Genomic DNA, 18,157 nt, shown 5'->3' with positions numbered 1-18,157 from the left:
TGCAGTGAGGTGAGATCGCACCACTGCACTCCAGCCTGTGCAACAGAAGGAAACTCTCAAAAAAAGAAAAATATGTATTTGTTTAGTAATTGTTACTATGTTAGATTATTATAAGGAAGACTTGGTTCACCTTTCTGCCTTCTGGTCTAATCACTGGAAACAGCATTGCCTGTGCACCGAGAGACCTGGTTCTAAATTCCAAGACCAGCACTTATTCTGTGACTTCAGGCAACTTAAGCCAGATTGCCCACCCATAACATGGTTCCTGTCCTACCTGCCTCATCAGGTAATTGTAATTAAATCTATCAAATGAGAGAAGTTAACATATGGTAAAGAGTAAAGCCTTATATGAGTTGGTGCTGTATGTATAAATACAAGCAGAGTATGTTTCCTCTAAGTAAAAATTCCTGGTAGAAATCATGGGGATGGCATTCCTTGGGTTTTATGTGATTTTCTAAAATGACAGAAAACAAGGTTGCAGGCTAAGTATTGTGTGATATCTTTTGGAATATGAGCCTGTTTGCATTTAGCTAATTTCAAAACTTTTTTTTTCCCCCGTAGAGACGGGGGGTCTCACTATGTTGCCTAGGCTGGTCTAGAACTCCTGACCTCAAGTGATCCTCCCACCTCAGCCTTCCAAAGTGCTGGGATTACAGGAATGAGCCACCACACCCAGCCAATTTCAAATATTAATTTGAAATTACATTTAAATTTATTAGCAAATAATATAAATGTCATCACTGAGACAGTGTCATTGACCTAAAAGGAAGAAGCTGAGGCAAAATCAATATAAGTAGAGTTTATTTGGGCTAAGCTTGGGGACTGCAACCCTGGAGCATAGATTCAGTTACCAGGAATATATACCCCAATTAGTAGCATTTACAAGTGGATTTTTAAAGAAAAAGAAGAGGCAGTTCCAGAGTTGTTTATCAAGATTTTACACTAAAATAGCACAAACTATTGATTGACTATAATTGTTCTTTGTCTATGATTTCCAGTAATGTGAAGATAATGGGTGAGGCAGCCTAGGAACAATTGCCCCCAGGCAAGCATGGATGGGGAGGTGTGACTGAAGTCCCATACTCATGTCTCTCTGGGCCTGGTAAATTTTTCATACTTCATACCTCATAGCTTAGAGCAGTACCTATTTAAATATAAATGTACCTCACAATTAGAGCGTAAAATGATCTTGGATTATCCTAAATCTTCAAAGTATTCTCATTTGTTGTCCAAGTACTGAAGACTGAAATCTAATTTGTAATAACTAGACCTCCAGCTTCCAGTCCACATGTAAGGAACTTGGAAGTTGCAGGCCAGGTGTGGTAGCTCACGCCTGTAATCCCAGCATTTTGGGAGGCTGAGGAGGGCAGATCACAAAGTCAAGAGATTAAGACCATCTTGGCCAACATGGTAAAACCCCATCTCTACTAAAAATACAAAAATTAGCTGGTTGTGGTGGCACGCGCCTGTAGTCCCAGCTACATGGGAAGCTGAGACAGGAGAATTGCTTGAACCTGGGAGGCAGAGGTTGCAGTGAGCTGAGATTGTGCCACTGCACTCCAGCCTGGCAACAGAGCTAGACTTCGTCTCAAATAATAATAATAATAATAATTAAAAAAAAAAGAGCTTGGAAGTTGCCAATTCTGTCCTCACAACAACAAAAAGTAGCTGAAGAACTCAGAATCAACAGCTTTTCTCCGATCCATTATAAAATTGAAGTTATCACCCCAAAAGCTGGAATGGTAGGCTGCTACAGAGAATCAAAGCTTATCGGAAACAGAAATTGCCTGTATGGAGTAGGGATGCTTGAAGGGTATTGGATTAACTACTAGAGATAGAGTGTAGACCAGCTGTAGCGTTTAATAACTCTGGGCTCACACACTGGTGTGAGTTTTGCCTCTGGGAGCCTTCCAGGTTCTTGCAATGAAGAGCTAATAAAAAATTTCCTTTTCCTGGCTCGGTGCGGTGGCTCATGCCTGTAATCCCAGTACTTTGGGAGGCTGAGGCAGGTGGATCATTAGAGGTCAGGAGTTCAAGGCCAGCCTGGCCAACATGGTAAAAACCCCGTCTCTACTAAAAATACAAAAATGAGCCGAGCAGTAGTGGCGTGCACGCGTAATCCCAGTTACTCAGGAGACTGAGGCGGAAGGAAGAATCCCTTGAGGCTGAGAGGCAGAGGTTGTGGTGAACTGGAGCTCAGGCCACTGCATTCCAGTCTGGGTGAAAGAGAGAGACCCTGTCTCAAAAAAAACCCAAATATTATATATATATATATGTATATATATATTTTTTTATATATATTTATATAAATACATATAATATACAATATTCTTACATGGTGGAGAAAAGTACCATTTTGAAATACGCCCAGAGTATTTTGTTCTTAAGAAAGGCCTGACCTCAAGGGAAACTTCTACTAGAACCTAACCAACTGGGACTTTAGCAGAGGCTAATCAACCTGGGAGAAGGGAAATACCCAATTCCAGCCACTTCTAACCTTACTGTCTCATGTTAGAGGTGAAAAAAGAAAACGAAAAACAAAAACTAAGAAGCACTTGTGAAGGTCACAATCCAGAAGTAACAGACTCATTAAAAGACTGAAAATTGATCACAGAACTGTAGAATATTTTTCCTCCTCTGACATCTTAACTACCACAGCAGTAGGACTCTGGTATGATAATGGGATTACAGCTAAAATAACTGCAAGGCTCAGACCCTATTTAAGAAGGGATCTCTAGGGAAACCCAAAGATGATAGGGAGAGAAAAACAAGGACATGGGAGAAAACTGTAGCCTCTGACGCCAAGCTACAACAAACAGCAAATATGACCTAACTCCCAGCCAGATAAACATAAAACTTCACACTGAAGGCCTGTTTAGTTCCTTTTACCTGATACGTCATGTCTGGTATTCAGCAAAAAAATTATAAGGGGTTCTGGCTGGGCACGGTGGCTCAATCCTTTAATCCTAGCACTTTGGGAGGCCAAGGTGGGCAGATTATCTAAGATCAGGAGTTCAAGACCAGCCTAGCCAATGTGGTGAAACCCCGTCTCTACTAAAAATAGAAAAATTAGCTGGGCGTGGTGGCACGTGCCTGTAATCCCAGCTACCCAGGAGCCTGAGGCAGGAGAATCGCTGGAACCCAGGAGGCAGAGGCTGCAGTGAGCCTAGATTACACCACTGCATTCCAGCCTAGGTGACAGAGTGACACTCTGTTTCAAAAAAAAAAATACATATATATATATATATGGGATACTAAGAGGCAAAATACACAGACTGAAGAGACAGGGCAAGCATCAAAACCAGACTCAGATATAGTAGAGATTCTGGAATTATCAGCAGAAAGTTCAATATGATTAATATGTGAAGGACTTTAATGGAAAAAGTAGACAACATGCAAGAACAGACAGGTAATGTAAGAAGAGAGACCAAAACTCTAAGAAAGAAAAGGTAATACCAGAAATAAATATAACAAAAATGAATGCCTTTGGTGTGGTCATTAATACACTGGACACAGCTGAGGAAAGAATCAGTGAGCTTGAAGATATGTCAATAGAAGCTTACCAAGCTGAAAAGCAGAGAGAAAAAAGACCAGGGACAAAGTAGGGGTAGCAGGTAGGGACCACCAGGGGAAAGAACAGAATATCCAAGTCATAGGGACAGTTACAAAAGGCAAATCATATGCATAATGGGAATACCAGATGAAGAAAGAGAGATGGAAGAAATATCTGGAGTAATAATGACTGGAGATTTTACAAAATAATTGACAGCAAACCATAGGTCCAGGAAGCTCAGAGAACATAAAACAGGATAAATATCAAAAACAAAAAAACAAACAAAAAACAAACAAACAAAAAACTACATGTAGGCATAATACATTCAGATGTAGAAAATAAAAGAGAAAATCTTTGCCATTTCAGAGAATACAAAAACAAAAATCCGCCTTACTGTCAACAAAGAGTCAAACTCTGTAAAATAAAGAGATTTATTCTGAGCCAAATATGAGTGACCAGGGCCTGGGTCACAGTCTCAAGAAGTCCTGAGAAAATGTACCCAAGGCGGTTGGGTTAAAACTTGATTTTATACATTTTAGGGGGACAGAAGTTACAGGCAAACATCAATCAATGCATGTAAGGTATACATTTGTTTGATCCAGAAAGATGGGACAACTTAAATTAAGGGCTTCCAGGTTATGGAGGGATTCAAAAGATTTTTTGATTGGCAATTGGTTGAAAGAGTTATTATCTGAAGATCTGGAATCAGTAGAAAGGAGTGTCTGGCTTTAGATAAGAGATTGTGGAGACCAGTGTTCTTATTACATAGATGAAGCCTCCAGCTAGCAGGATTCAGGGAGAATAGATGGTAAATGTCTCTTATCAGACCTTAAAAGATACCATACTCTTAGCTGAATCTCTCCTGGATCAGGAAAAGACCTGGAAAGAGGAGATTTTCCCAAAAGAGATTACTTTGCAGGGCCATTTCAAAATATGTCAAAGAAATATATTTTGAGGTAAAATACTCTGATTTATTTCAGGGTCTGCTATCTGCCATGTGATACAATACTAGAGCTGGGTTGGAATTTGGTATCTTATTTCTACAAGGAGTTCATTTTATCAGTCTTAAGATCTCTGTTTCAATGTTAATTTGGGTCAGTTGTGCCTGAATACTTAAGGGAGGAGAGTATAATGAGGCATATCCAATCCCCTCTTCCTATTGTGGCCTGAACTAGTTTTTCAGGTTTACTTTGGAATCCCCTCGGCTGAGAGGAGGAGTCCATTCAGTCGGTTGGGAGGTTTAGAATTGTATTGTTGGTTTATATTACCTATAGAGGTACAAGGATAAAAATTACACTGAACTTCTCTTCAGAAACCATGTAAGTAAGAAGAGTGTGGAATGAAATAAGCAAAGTGTTAAAAGAAAAACCAACCTAAAATTCTGTATCCAGCAAAATTTCCTTCAAACAATAAATTTTTTACGCACACACAAATTGAGATAATTCATTGACCTTAGTAGAACATTAAGAAATGTTAAAAGAAGTTCTGCAGAGAGAAGGAAAATGATGTAGAAAATCAAACTTACGTAAAGAAAGGAAGAGTGTTTGAAAAGGAATACATGAATGTAGAATAATCTAATAATCAAAAACTGGAATCATCACAGAATGTCTTCTACCAAAGCAATGTGTTTATTTTATTTTATTTTATTTTGAGATGGAGTCTTGCTCATCACCCAGGCTGGAGTGCAGTGGCGCGATCTCGGCTCACTGCAAGCTCCGCCTCCCGGGTTCATGCCATTCTCCTGTCTCAGCCTCCCGAGTAGCGGGGACTACAGGCGCCTGCCAACGCGCCCGGCTAATTTTTTGTATTTTTAGCAGAGACGGGGTTTCACCGTCTTAGCCAGGATGGTCTCAATCTCCTGACCTTGTGATCCGCCCGCCTCGGCCTCCCAAAGTGCTGGGATTACAGGCGTGAGCCACCGCGCCCGGCCAGCAATGTGTTTAGAATTGCTGGTTTGGTAGGTAGTTTCTTTCCATCATTGTAGCTCTTTTCTATTGCTACAAGCCATAAGAAAAAAAAAAAAAAAAAACAGATCAAAGGAAACAAAAATGTCATGACAATGAGAAAAGTGACATATTGTGTGATTTGATTTTCATTTAAGATCTAGTGTAGGCTGGGCATGGTGGCTCACGCCTGTAATCCCAGCACTTTGGGAAGCCGAGGTGGGTGGATCACGTGGTCAGGAGTTCGAGACCAGCCTGGCCAGCATGGTGAAAACCCATCTCTACTAAAAATACAAAAAGTGAGCTGGGCATGGTGGTGCTTGCCTGTAGTCCCAGCTACTTGGGAGGCTGAGGCAGGAGAATTGCTTGAACCTGGCAGATGGAGTTGCAGTGAACCAAGATCGAACCATTGCATTCCAGCCTGGACAACAGAGTGAGACTCTGTCTCAAAAAAAAAAAAAAAAGATCTAGTCTAGGTAAGGATGGAGGTGAGGGGACTGATTTCTTCCACCTACCCTGCTACCCTGTGCTGTTGAGGAACATTTGTTGAAATATTCATTGAAATAACAAATCAATTTTTATTATACTTATTGGAGTTGAACAAATTAAAGGAGTTAATTCCTGTCCCTTTGGTTGCTGTTTGCTGAGTCACTCTTTGTCATTAATACTGAAAATCAAACTTACATACAGAAAGGAAGAATGAGAATAGAATTTTATTTTATTCTATTAATTATTTTGTTATTTGTTTTATTTCTAGTATTTTATTCATAGTTTGATGAACAGTTTTCTAAAGCAGAGATCACCACACTATGGCCCACACCTGTTTTTGTAAATGAAGTTTAATTGGAACATAGTCATGTTTGTTCATTTATATCTTGTACGGTTTATCAATAGTGTATCACTTGTTATGTGTTGCATCATTGATAGAGCTGATTTTGTTTTACAATAGCAAATTTGGGTAGTTGCCAACAGATATCATTTGGCCAGCAAAATCTTTGCTACATGAAATATGTACTACGTGAACCTTTACAGAAAACTTTGCCCATCCTTGTTCTAAAGGAGTGAAGGGGATACTAATTTATAAAAAGTAGCATCCTTCCATCTTTTTTTCTTAGGTTACTCTGAGCATCATGCAAACTAAATAGCGTAAGGTCTTGTTAAAAACTGACCTCAATAACTATCTGAGGATAATAAATTGGTCCTCTCTTTCTTACATTTGAGCAGATCATTGGTGTGAAAATCCTGCAACACTTAGAGCTTAGCTAAGTAGAAAAGTGGCCGGGTGCAGAGGCTCATGCCTGTAATCCCAGCACTTTGGGAGGCCGAGGCAGGTGGACCACTGGAGATCAGGAGTTTGAGACCAACCTGGCCAACATGGTGAAACCCCGTCTCTACTAAAAATACAAAAATTAGCTGGGTGTGGCAGCGGGTGCCTGTAATCTCAGGGACGCCGACGCAGGAGAATAGCTTGGAGGCGGAGGTTGCAGTGAGTGGAGATCGCACCACTGCACTCCAGCCTGGGCGGCAGTGAGTGAGACTCCATCTCAAAAAAAAAAAAAAAAAAAAAAAAAGAAAGAAAGAAAGAAAGAAAGAAAAATGACCAACCTTTAGAATGCCTGCTTATGTGGAGTTTGTGGTCCTGGCAGGGACAATTTTCTTCTCCCATTCTACCCAGTAGCTGGCTGGAATGCAAACATGGTGATAAAATACCCTACACTATCTCAGAGGAAGTTGTCTGTAACTTTTCAGTCTAATGCGCAGATTCATTTCAATCCTACCGTGTCAGACATTGTACTGAATGCTGGAGCTACAGGATGAGTAAGACAGTCACCTGCTTGGAAGGTGTCCATAGCCTTAGGATAGTTAACTATTGTTTACCTTAAAGAGAAACTTATTTCTTCATCACAGCAATGAAGTTGGGCTACATCTTGTACCCTAATTAGATATCTGTTTACTTCTGATAGACTCTATAAATCAAAAACAAAATAGAAGCACATATAAATTTTTTAAATAAAAAAACTTACTACTGCAAACCATTTTATATCCCAGAATATGCAAATGTTAACTAAAACACAGTTCAAGCATGAAAAAGTGAATGTTTTCACTGTTTATGAAACAGATTTTCTTAGAAAGACCACAGTATTGACAAATAAAACTATATTTAAGGGAAAAAAAGTAATTTTTGTCAAAGTTTTAAAACTACTGAAATTATAGTTTTATTTGTAAGTGCTTTCCTAATATCAAAAACAAAGTTGGGGGTTGGGGGATAAGAAGGGAGCCATTCAGAAAGAGAAGTGGGCCAGCAAAATCTTTGCTACATGAAATATGTAAATTTTCATGCTGGTAAAAAAATACCAGCACTTTGGAAGGCCGAGGCGGGTGGATCACCTGAGGTCAGATGTTGGAGACCAGCCTGGCCAACATGGTGAAATCCCATCTCTACTAAAAATACAAAAAAATTAGCTGGGGGTGGTGGTACATGCCGGTAGTCCTAGCTACTTGGGAGGCTGAGGCAGGAGAATTGCTTGAACCCTGGAGGCAGAGGTTGCCGTGAGCCGAGATCATACCACTGCGCTCCAACCTGGGTGACAGAGTGAGTCTCCAAATCAAAAAAAGAAAGAAAGAAAGAAAAAGAAGTGAATGAATTGGTACGGAATAAGAAGTCAAGCCTTTCTATTGATCTAGTCATGAGGATGAGCTCTTGGTGTGAACACTGATCCAGAGAGAGTTTCGTAGACTCTGTGAGTTTCAAGAATTTGGATCTTTGCAATCCAATCAGCCTCAATTATCTTTTCCTACAAAATGTGCAGCCCAAAATTATGACAAAACAACTTCATCTTGCTTCCCCAATTTGACTAAATAAAAATAACATTTCTAATCAGTTGACACTTTAATTCAACATAACTCACATCCTGAGCTCCTCCTATGTGCCAGACATGAGAAGGCAAGTGAATCACAGCTCACACATGATGGAGCTCCCAATTTCATGAATAAAGGATTGCAGTAAAATGTTATCAGGGATATTCGGGATGCAAAATCCCTAGGAAGAAGCCACTTAAAGCTGGAAATGCTGGGGGAAACTTTGCAAAGGAGATGATGATTGAACTAGTTAGAATGAATAGGAGTTTATCCAGTGAAATAGGAAAGAAAAGCAATTTCAGAAAAGAAAGAGTATGTGCAAAGCACAAATGTGTGAAGAGAAGTTAACATTAGAGAATCGTGAGTAGATCTGTGTGGTATAATTATAAAGAAGTTGGGGAAACTGTAAGAGATAAGGGAGCGTGGGGCCAGATGATATTCTATAGGTTAACAGGTTGCTAACAGAGGCCTTCTAAAGCTTTTTCAGATACCATCAGGGTGCAGAATCCTGCACCAGGTACTATATTCAGGGAGATAGAAAACAAGTAGAACATGGCCAGGCATGGTGGCTCACGCCTGCAATCCCAGCACTTTGGGAGGCCGAGGCAGGCGGATCACAAGGTCAGGAGATCGAGACTATCTGGCTAACATGGTGAAACCCCATCTCTACTAAAAATACAAAAAATTAGCCAGGCGTGGTGGTGGACTCCTGTAGTCCCAGCTACTTGGGAGGTTGAGGAAGGAGAATGGTGTGAACCTGGGAGGTGGAGCTTGCAGTGAGCTGAGATTGCACCACTGCACTCCAGCCTGGGCAACAGTGCGAGACTCCATCTCAAAAAAAAAGGAAACAAGTAGAACACATGGCCCCTTTCCTCAAAGGGCATCGTGATCACAGTAATACCAATAAAGGAACAAAGACTATCGAAAAGTTATGGGATAGGGGCAAGCTCACTTGTGCCCCTTCTTATAGAGCAACCTTGCAGATAACAAAGATGTGAAATGGGAGGGCGTGGCAGTGCCTGGCATGTAGCAGGCATTCCACAAATAGTAGCTGCCTTGGGGTCTGTAGGTCTCCTTTTGCCAATGATTGGAGGTTGTATTCGTGAGCATGAGATACAGCAAGTTCCTAAGAATACGTACAGGGCATCCCGAGATGATTCTCTGTATATCTGACAGATGATCCTTCATATTGATGTTTTGCTTCATCTAGGGAAAAAAAAGTACTTTTAGGCAAACTAAAATTGTGACATTTTTATTCATAAAAGAAATAGATTAAAATATTTTATGGCACTTGATACAGGACTTGGTATTTTCATATGTTATAATAGAAAGTTTCCAATTTCTGGGCTGGGTGCAGTGGCTCACATCTGTAATCCCAGCACTTTGGGAGGCTGAGATGGGCAGATGGCTTGAGCTCAGGAGTTCAAGACCAGCCTGGACAACATGGTGAAACCCTATCTCTACAAAAAAAAAAAAAAAGTTAGACAAGCATGGTGGCGCCTGCCTGTGGTCCCAGCTACTCAGGAGGCTGAGGTAGGAGGATTGCTTGAACCAGGGAGGCAGAGGTTGCAGTGAGCCGAGATCACACCACTACACTCAAGCCTTGGTGACAGAACCAGACTCCGTCTCAAAAAAAAAAAAAAAAAAAAAAGAAGAAATTCAATTCTCTGTACCCAATGTTTTAAAACAAAGGCAACTGACAAAATTGGATGCAAAAAAGTATCTTCATGGAAAAATATGTTAGCAGTTTACATTCAGCCCAGATGCCTATTTACAGTATGCACAATACAATAATATTTTCAGAATGATAGTACTGTACTCCAAGGTGCTTACTTACTCTTCAGATAATAATTATGACCATCGTACTCACTGAGGCAGGAAAGTTAATTAATGCATTGAAAGTACTTTCAGAGGCCGGGCGCGGTGGCTCACGCCTGTAATCCCAGCACTTTGAGAGGCCAAGGCGAGCGGATCACAAGGTCAGGAGACTGAAACCATCCTGGCTAACACAGTGAAACCTGGTCTCTACCAAAAATACAAAAAATTAGCCAGGCGTGGTGGCGAGCGCCTGTAGTCCCAGCTACTGCGGAGGTTGAGGCAGGAGAACGGCCTGAACCCGCGAGGAGGAGCTTGCAGTGAGCCGAGATCGCACCACTGCACTCCCGCCTGGGCGACAGAGCGAGACTCCATCTCAAACAAACAAAACAAAAAATACTTTCAGAAACAAAGGATTTTACTTTTTTTTTTTTTTTTTTTTTTTGCCTTTTAGTTGTGTAAAAAATCAGTCCAAATACTTTATTCTTCAAACTTTCATAAAAATTTTATTGTATTTGTACAAATATCTGAAAACATTGTCTCATGTTGCTTGGTTTAGAATAGATGCCCTTAGTGTTGGAAATCACTGAACACACTGTTGATTTAGCATTAAAAGGATGAAAGACTTTAAAGCAAAGAACCCCACAAGAAGATAAGGTGTCTCAGGATCTTTGAGTGGGAGTATCACAAAGGCATTGTAACATGTTTAAAGGACGCAGATTCTTATCAGCAACCAACCTGATCTATATAACCTTTATATTTTTTGATTTGGTCAATTGCAGTGGTCAAGTCCCCACGGTCAACATGCTCTGCAGGGGTATGAAGCCTGACAGCGTAGAGAAGATTAAGGTATTCTTCAAATCTTCGGGATGGGTACAACAGCAGCTCCGGCAGGCTGTATGAGGCATAGAGAAGGGAACTCTGGTCTCTGAAGGCCCAGGAATGCCCTCTCTGCGGGGGTCCCTGCTGTGCTCTCCCTCAGAACATACCTCAGCATTTTGGTAACAACGGTCTTATCATGCCTCTTCAGGAAAGTTCGGAATGCTGGTATCATTTCTCTGCACTAAAAGGTGAGGATTATTTTGTCAAAACTTTATGAGATAGTTGTAAAGTCCACTGTTCCACTAAGCAAGTGTGATCTATGGAATGCCTGAAGCAAAAGGGCAACATCGATGTCTAACCAATTAGACTATTAGTAGTGCCATTGGTGTCTTCCTAATATGCTAAGAATGTGTGTCAGCCGGGCACTGTGGCTGTAATGCCTGTAATCCCAGCACTTTGGGAGGCCGAGGCAGGTGGATCGTGAGGTCAGGAGATTGAAACCAACCTGGCTAACATGGTGAAACTCTGTCTCTACTAAAAATACAAGAAATTAGTCGGGCGTGGTGGCGGGTGCCTGTAGTCCCCGCGACTCGGGAGGCTGAGGCAGGAGAATGGCGTGAACCTGGGAGGCGGAGCTTGCAGTGAGCCGAGATCGTGCCACTGCACTCCAGCCTGAGCGACAGAGCAAGACTCCATCTCAAAAAAAAAAAAAAAAAAATGTGTTTTAATTATACATAGACCTGACCTGACCCTATTCATTGAACTTAATCAGCATAGACAAATAAGAATGTACTTTGCAACCAGGTGGGCCTGGATTTGAATGAGAATAAATCGAATATATAACCTTATCAAATAACTTTTCTGAGCCTCAGTTTTATCGTCTGTAACATAGATATCATCTCTAATGCTTGTGGTGTGGAGAAAAAACAATCCTATCCATAAAGTGGCTGTCACACAGTAAATGTTATTTCAGTGTAGTAAGATCTTGACTATTAATGGTATTCACCTTTAATGCTTCTGTTAATTATGTTTTCCATACTAATGTTTATTATACAGGTGTTCCACTGTACTTCACATCTGTTTTTTTGGTTTTGGTGTTTTTTTTTTTTTTTTGAGACAGAGTCTCTCTCTGTCACCCAGGCTGGAGTAGAGTGGCATAATCTCAGCTCACTGCAACCTCTGCCTCCCGGGTTCAAGCGATTCTCTTGCCTCAGCCTCCCAAGTAGCTGGGATTACGGGTGCCCGCCACCATGCCCAGCTAATTTTTGTATTTCTAGTAGAGACGGCGTTTCGCCATGTTGGCCAGGCTGGTCTCGAACTCCTGACCTCAGGTGATCCGCCTGCCTAGGCCTCTCAAAGTGCTGGGATTACAGGTGTGAGCCACCCGCCCACCTTATGTGTTTTAAAATGTATTCATTTATCACTATTAAAGCACCAGTGAGGTTACTTCCTTTTCCATGCCTAAAAGATGTTGGCAATGTTAACTTCTAGAAATCAAATATTCACGATTTCATTCTCGGACTTTCGGCTAAGACCAAGTGAAATATTTATGGATTTCAATCATATTAATAGCTAACGTTGGCTGGCATGGTGGCTCACACCTGTAATCCCAGCACTTTGGGATGCAGAGTTGGGCGGATTGCTTGAGCCCAGGAGTTTAAGACCAGCCTGGGCAACATGGTGAAACCCAGTCTCTACAAAAAAATTCAAAAAAAATCAGCCAGGTGTGGTGGCACATGCCTGTAGTCCTAGATACTTGGGAGGCTGAGGTGGGAGGATCACCTGAGTCTGGGGAAGTCGAGGCTGCAGTGAGCTGTGATCATGCCACTGCACTCCAGCCTAGGTGACAGAGGGAGACCCTGTCTCAAAGCCCACAACTAAATAGCTAACATTTAAGCTAAGTACTTACTTGTATGCACACACTGTGCTAGTGAAATAGGCATCATTATCTATAGCTAAAAAAATTTAGGTACCAGTGTGTTCCTGATACCATGTGATGCTTTGCTCCAATTCTTGTCTCCACGGTCAGTCCTATGAAACTACCTTATTTATGTAACTGTTGAATCATCAAGTTATCCAGCAGTGACTAGACTCCCTGGGTAGGGTGGAAGGAATACTACAAAGGAAGCTGTCAAGGGCAGGAGCCCTCCAGAGGCCTCCCAGCTCACAGGCCTTTCCTGCAGGCCTCAGTGAAGATGAGTGGTCACAGTGGACTCTGGCAGAAGTGTGCTGCCATGTGACAAGGTAGCCGTTTCTAGGCTTTCGATATCAAACGAGGAGGGAAAAAAGAGGGATTTTATTCCCATGAGAAGGTATCCCCACAAGAGCAGCAGGTGATACAGAAGGGAATTGGATATTCCTGCTCAGATTAAGTAATGGCAGAAATTGCAACAGGGAAAACTGTTAATAATTTACTCTCTAGGAAATGTAAGATCAAGGCATTCCTTACTTCCTAGTGACATTTCAGAAATTGACTGTTCTTCCAAAAAGCTGTGGATGATTAATTTTCTACATGAGAGAGTGAACTTGTCAAGGACACACAGGATTGTAGTAGCAGAGTGGATTCCAAGCTCAATTGTGGAGCATTTTCCTGTAAGCTGAGTGTATCTGGGGCAAGTGAAACCCTGGTAGTTTGTATGAGGATGAGTTCAGTTCAAGAACCAGTTCCTGGCAATGCTAGGTGTCAAATATTGTGCTAGCCCCTAAGTCAGGGTTCCTGTCCTCAGAGGTCACAGTATGGGAAGAGAGCTGGGAGCTAAGAGCAGAGAAGCCTTTCTTATTAACGCTGGTCTTTCGAGTTCCACACATAACTTCCTTTCTAGCTCAGGTCTCATAGAATGATGGGATTGAAATTCATTTACCTTCTCAATAGTTTTCAGAATGACAGGGTAATTGTTGAAGAAATTGGTGTATGTGTTCAACTGGCTTCCAAACTTCGTGACTATTTCTCCCACACAGTGAGCTGGGCCCCATTCCTGCAGTCTGTCTCTCAGGTTATCTAGAAACTGCCTGTGGTATGAGAAGAGCATAAGCATGAAATATTCACTTGAGATCACTTACAAACCCAAATATCCATTGTCCTCAGCACGGGCATTTTCAGCCTAGTCCTTTACAGTAGGGTTTTGGTCAAGTCATTTCTTCTTAACACAGAGAAGTGCAGATTTGACAGGAAAGGGAACTGGGACGTGAAGGAGTAGGTTGGCTGGGGTAGAATCCCACCTCTTCACCTCAGTTCCTTGAGTCAGAACCACACACTGGCCACGATACAGCTGCCGCCTGATGTCCCAGTCTCTTGCCTCCAGATAGGCAGGTGGGTGAAAGTTGTTACAGTTTTTAGAGGGGAGTGCTCCACTGTCTTCAACAGGGAATGCCATAGTCCCTGCTTGGCCCATTTCCCCAGGGCTCTAAGAAAATCCCTCATTCATCTATCAGAGGCCTTCAACACTGGAAGAGGCCTAGTTCAACCTCTTCCCTGTAGGAACTGGGGCCCATTGAGAGGAAGGAACTTGTTCCAAGTTACCTAGAGAGTCACCATCAGGGAAGCACATACTCAGGTTGCCTCCCTTTACCACAGGCAGAAATGATCACTTTTCTCTCTCATGTTAGGCACTTGAAAATATGTTGTTATTAAATTGACCCCCAGCTTGAGCTTTCTAAGCTAAGTGTCCTGGTGGCTTAATCCCATTAAATCCTTCTGGTTTTTTCCCATTGCTTAACTGAACATTGCTGATTAACAATGAGTATATGGCTCTCCTCCTTCCTGCTGTCTTTTGCACGGACAGTCTATTAGTTACAGCAAGGATTCCCAACCCCCAGGCTGTGGATGGGTTCTGGTCCATGGCCTGTTAGGAACCCGGCCGCACAGCAGGAGGTGAGTGGCGGTTGAGTGAGTGAAGCTTCATTGATCTTTACAACCGCTCCCTACTGCTTGCATTACTGCCTGAGCTCCAGATGAGCTGTGGCATTAGATTCTCATGGGAGTGCAAACACTGTGGCGAACTGCACTTTCGAGGGATGTAGGTTGCAAGCTCCTTATGAGAATCTAATGCCTGATGATCTGTCACTGTCTCCCATCACCCCAAGACGGGACCATCTAGTTACAGGAAAACAAGCTCAGGGCTCCTACTGCTTTACATTATGGTGAGTTGTATAATTATTTTATTATATATTACAATGTAATAATAATAGAAATAAAGTGCGTAATAAATGTAATGTGCTTGAATCATCCCGAAACCATTCCGCCCACCCCTGGTCTGTGTAAATATTGTCTTCCATGAAACTGGTTCCTGGTGCCAAAAAGGTTGGGGACCGCAGGGTTACAAAAAGCCTAGGTCCTGAACGCCACTCCTTGCACCATGGCTAGGAAGCAGGGAAGGGGTGTCCTTGGGAATTACTACTGGTTGCAGCAGCCCAGTAGGTAATGTGATGACGATCTCTCTGCTATAATCAGGGTCCCTAAGAGGGGCAGAGCAGCATTGCACCTCCATGCAGCTTTAGAAACATGAAAGTATGGGCTCTTCTCAGTGCACAATGAATACTTAAAAAAATACATATTCAGGATTTACCTGTTCAGACTTAAAATCTGTAGAATATCAGAGAAAAGGATCTGGATATTGGCAGCACTCAGAATTGCTCTGTTTGATGACAGTGCTGCTTTCAGTGGTGCGAAATAAACATCTCTCACAATTTCAAGCATCTGCACGTATTTTCTCTCACTCTGTAAGAGTTCCCTGACAACTCTAGTTCGCTTTTCTGCTGAATCCTTCTGGAGTATTCTCTCCTGTAGAGAAGTGTTAAGAACTCAAGTCAGTGATGGAGAAGTAGAAGTGCTCAGCAGTCAGGCAGCTACATGGAGAACTCCCCCCCACCACCCCTTGCTGGTTTGTGCTGTTCAGGTTGAAGGGGACTTCACAGGGGGCTGTGGAGGACCCCGCTGTCCATCACTTGTCCCCAGTATCATCAGAGAGCCCCTCATATCAGGCCAGCCTGATGGCCAAGTAGAGAGGGGAATTTTAATCTTGGATCTAAAGGAAGGCAGTTCAAAAATTTACTTTTATCCATCTGTCCATCCAAATCAATGTTAGGTGTCTTATGCTGGTGCTGGCCATGTAATGATGAGAACAAGACAGAGTCCTGTCTTCATGGAAGTTACAGTCTAGTGAGGAAGCCTTTGGCTTGTCTACCCTTGTTTGTTTTCCTATTTCTTTTTCCAAGTAGTGTTTTATTGATTATCCTGCAAATAGACGAACTGAAATGAGCTAGCCCTCTGCTACAGTTTGAATGTGTCCCTTCCAAAATTCAGGTGTAGCCAATGTGACAGTATTAAGAAGTGGAGCTGTGAAAAGACGACTGGGTCATGAGGACTCCTCTTTCATGAATGGGATCAGGTGCCCTTGGAAAGGGGCTGGGCAGAGGGAATTGGTCCTCTCTTGCCTTCCACCATGTGAGTACTGCAAGAGAAGGCCCTTGACAGATGTCAGCACCTTGAACTTAGACTTCCCAGCCTCATAAAGAATTTCTGTTCTTTGTAAATTACCCAGTCTCATGTTTTCTATTGCAGCAGCATGAACAGGTGAAGACAGCTTTTGATTATTAGCTAATTTGCTTTCCCAACTGACATATGAAAAATCTGAAGCATATGCTCTTCTTTCAGTATTAAGGATCTAACTTCAGTATTAAGGATAGACTTGGAGCTATGAGCCCATCTCTCCTGGCTAGCCAGGTTGCCAGATGTGCTATGTTATATTTCCAACTCTTGTTTTATTTATTTATTATTTTACTTTTTTTCATTTGAGATGGAGTCTCATTCTTTAGTCCAGGCTGGAGTGCAGTGGTACGATCTCGGCTCACTGCAACCTCCGCCTCCTGGGTTCAAATGATTCTCCTGCTTAAGCCTCCCAAGTAGCTGGGACTACAGGTGCATGCCACCATGCCAGATAATTTTTGTATTTTTAGTAGAGACAGGGTTTCACCATGTTGGCCAGAATGTTCTCGATCTCTTGACCTCGTGATCCACCCACCTCAGCCTCCCAAAGTGCTGGGATTACAGGTGTGAGTCACCATGCCCAGCCTCTTGTTTTATTTTTTAATGCAGAGGTGAAAATCATACACTGGCCTAAAGAAATTCCATACCCTGAGGTTGTGTGTGCTATGTTTATATGGAGAGAGACATTACTTTTTATTGCTGGTACTAGATATTTTTTTTCTTTTATCTGCATGTTTCAAAAGCTATAAAATGAGCATCTTTATACTAGAAAATCTATAATACCTAAATTTCAAAAACATAATGTACTTCAATTTGAGCCTAGGATTATTATTTTCCCTCCAGCCCTAAGTATACCCCACACTGCCCCCAATAAAATATGACAATACTGCTTCTGCCACTCCTGGTGCTGCTTGTGTTCTCATTCAGTGCAGACCTGAGGTAACTCCAGCACTCACCATGGTAAACAGAAAGCTCACGGAAGGAGTCAGAACTGCTCACATTAATTTTAAGGTGGTGGGCAGGATGGTTCCTTGGTACAATTTAAGATTAACAGGCATACACCACTTAGTAATAACCACTAAGTAAAGTAAGTAAACTTAGCTTACTTAGTACACTTAGTAAACTAATGACAAGCAAGGCTTGTCAGTGAGGTGGATCACATTCCAATTTGTCAGATGGCCAATCAGTGAAACAGAAACACCTGCAAAATTGGAAATGGAGGTTAAAGACGCAATTGATGTGTTTCAGCAGCAGAAGGAGGAGTCCAGTAAAAAGAGAACTCGCTACTTTACGCCAGAGGCTATTCTTACAGACCAAGGGCGCGTTCTCAACTGCAATTTGGTTCCACTACATCCTAACTATTACAGGATAGTTTTCTCTGTTCTTTCATGTCCTTCACCATTCCTTTATTGTACATAAGGTTAACTGATGAATGTGCACGAGGATTTTTAAAAAAATTAGTGGCTCGGCCGGGCGCGGTGGCTCAAGCCTGTAATCCCAGCACTTTGGGAGGCCGAGACGGGCGGATCACGAGGTCAGGAGATCGAGACCATCCTGGCGAACACGGTGAAACCCCGTCTCTACTAAAAAATACAAAAAACTAGCTGGGCGAGGTGGCGGGCGCCTGTAGTCCCAGCTACTCGGGAGGCTGAGGCAGGAGAATGGCGTAAACCCGGGAGG

General features: G+C 42.2%; 1 protein-coding gene across 1 annotated transcript in view; it reads right to left on the bottom strand.

Annotated features, from left to right (window-relative positions):
* ECT2L (epithelial cell transforming 2 like) overlaps positions 1-18,157 on the bottom strand; it is a 95,421-nt gene that overhangs the window by 7,227 nt on the left and 70,037 nt on the right. The window contains exons 13-18 of the mRNA XM_023191004.2: positions 15,558-15,772; positions 13,854-14,001; positions 11,160-11,233; positions 10,909-11,065; positions 9,496-9,561; positions 7,375-7,463 (exon numbers count right to left, since the gene is read on the bottom strand). Of these exons, the coding sequence (XP_023046772.1) occupies positions 7,375-7,463; positions 9,496-9,561; positions 10,909-11,065; positions 11,160-11,233; positions 13,854-14,001; positions 15,558-15,772 (749 nt within the window). The remainder of the gene's footprint in view (positions 1-7,374; positions 7,464-9,495; positions 9,562-10,908; positions 11,066-11,159; positions 11,234-13,853; positions 14,002-15,557; positions 15,773-18,157) is intronic.

The sequence above is a fragment of the Piliocolobus tephrosceles genome, chromosome 5 (assembly GCF_002776525.5).
Source record: "Piliocolobus tephrosceles isolate RC106 chromosome 5, ASM277652v3, whole genome shotgun sequence".
Classification (NCBI taxonomy): Eukaryota; Metazoa; Chordata; class Mammalia; order Primates; family Cercopithecidae; genus Piliocolobus; species Piliocolobus tephrosceles.
The sequence above is the reverse complement of the archived record's forward strand: the minus strand, read 5'-3'. Positions and strand labels throughout refer to the sequence as shown.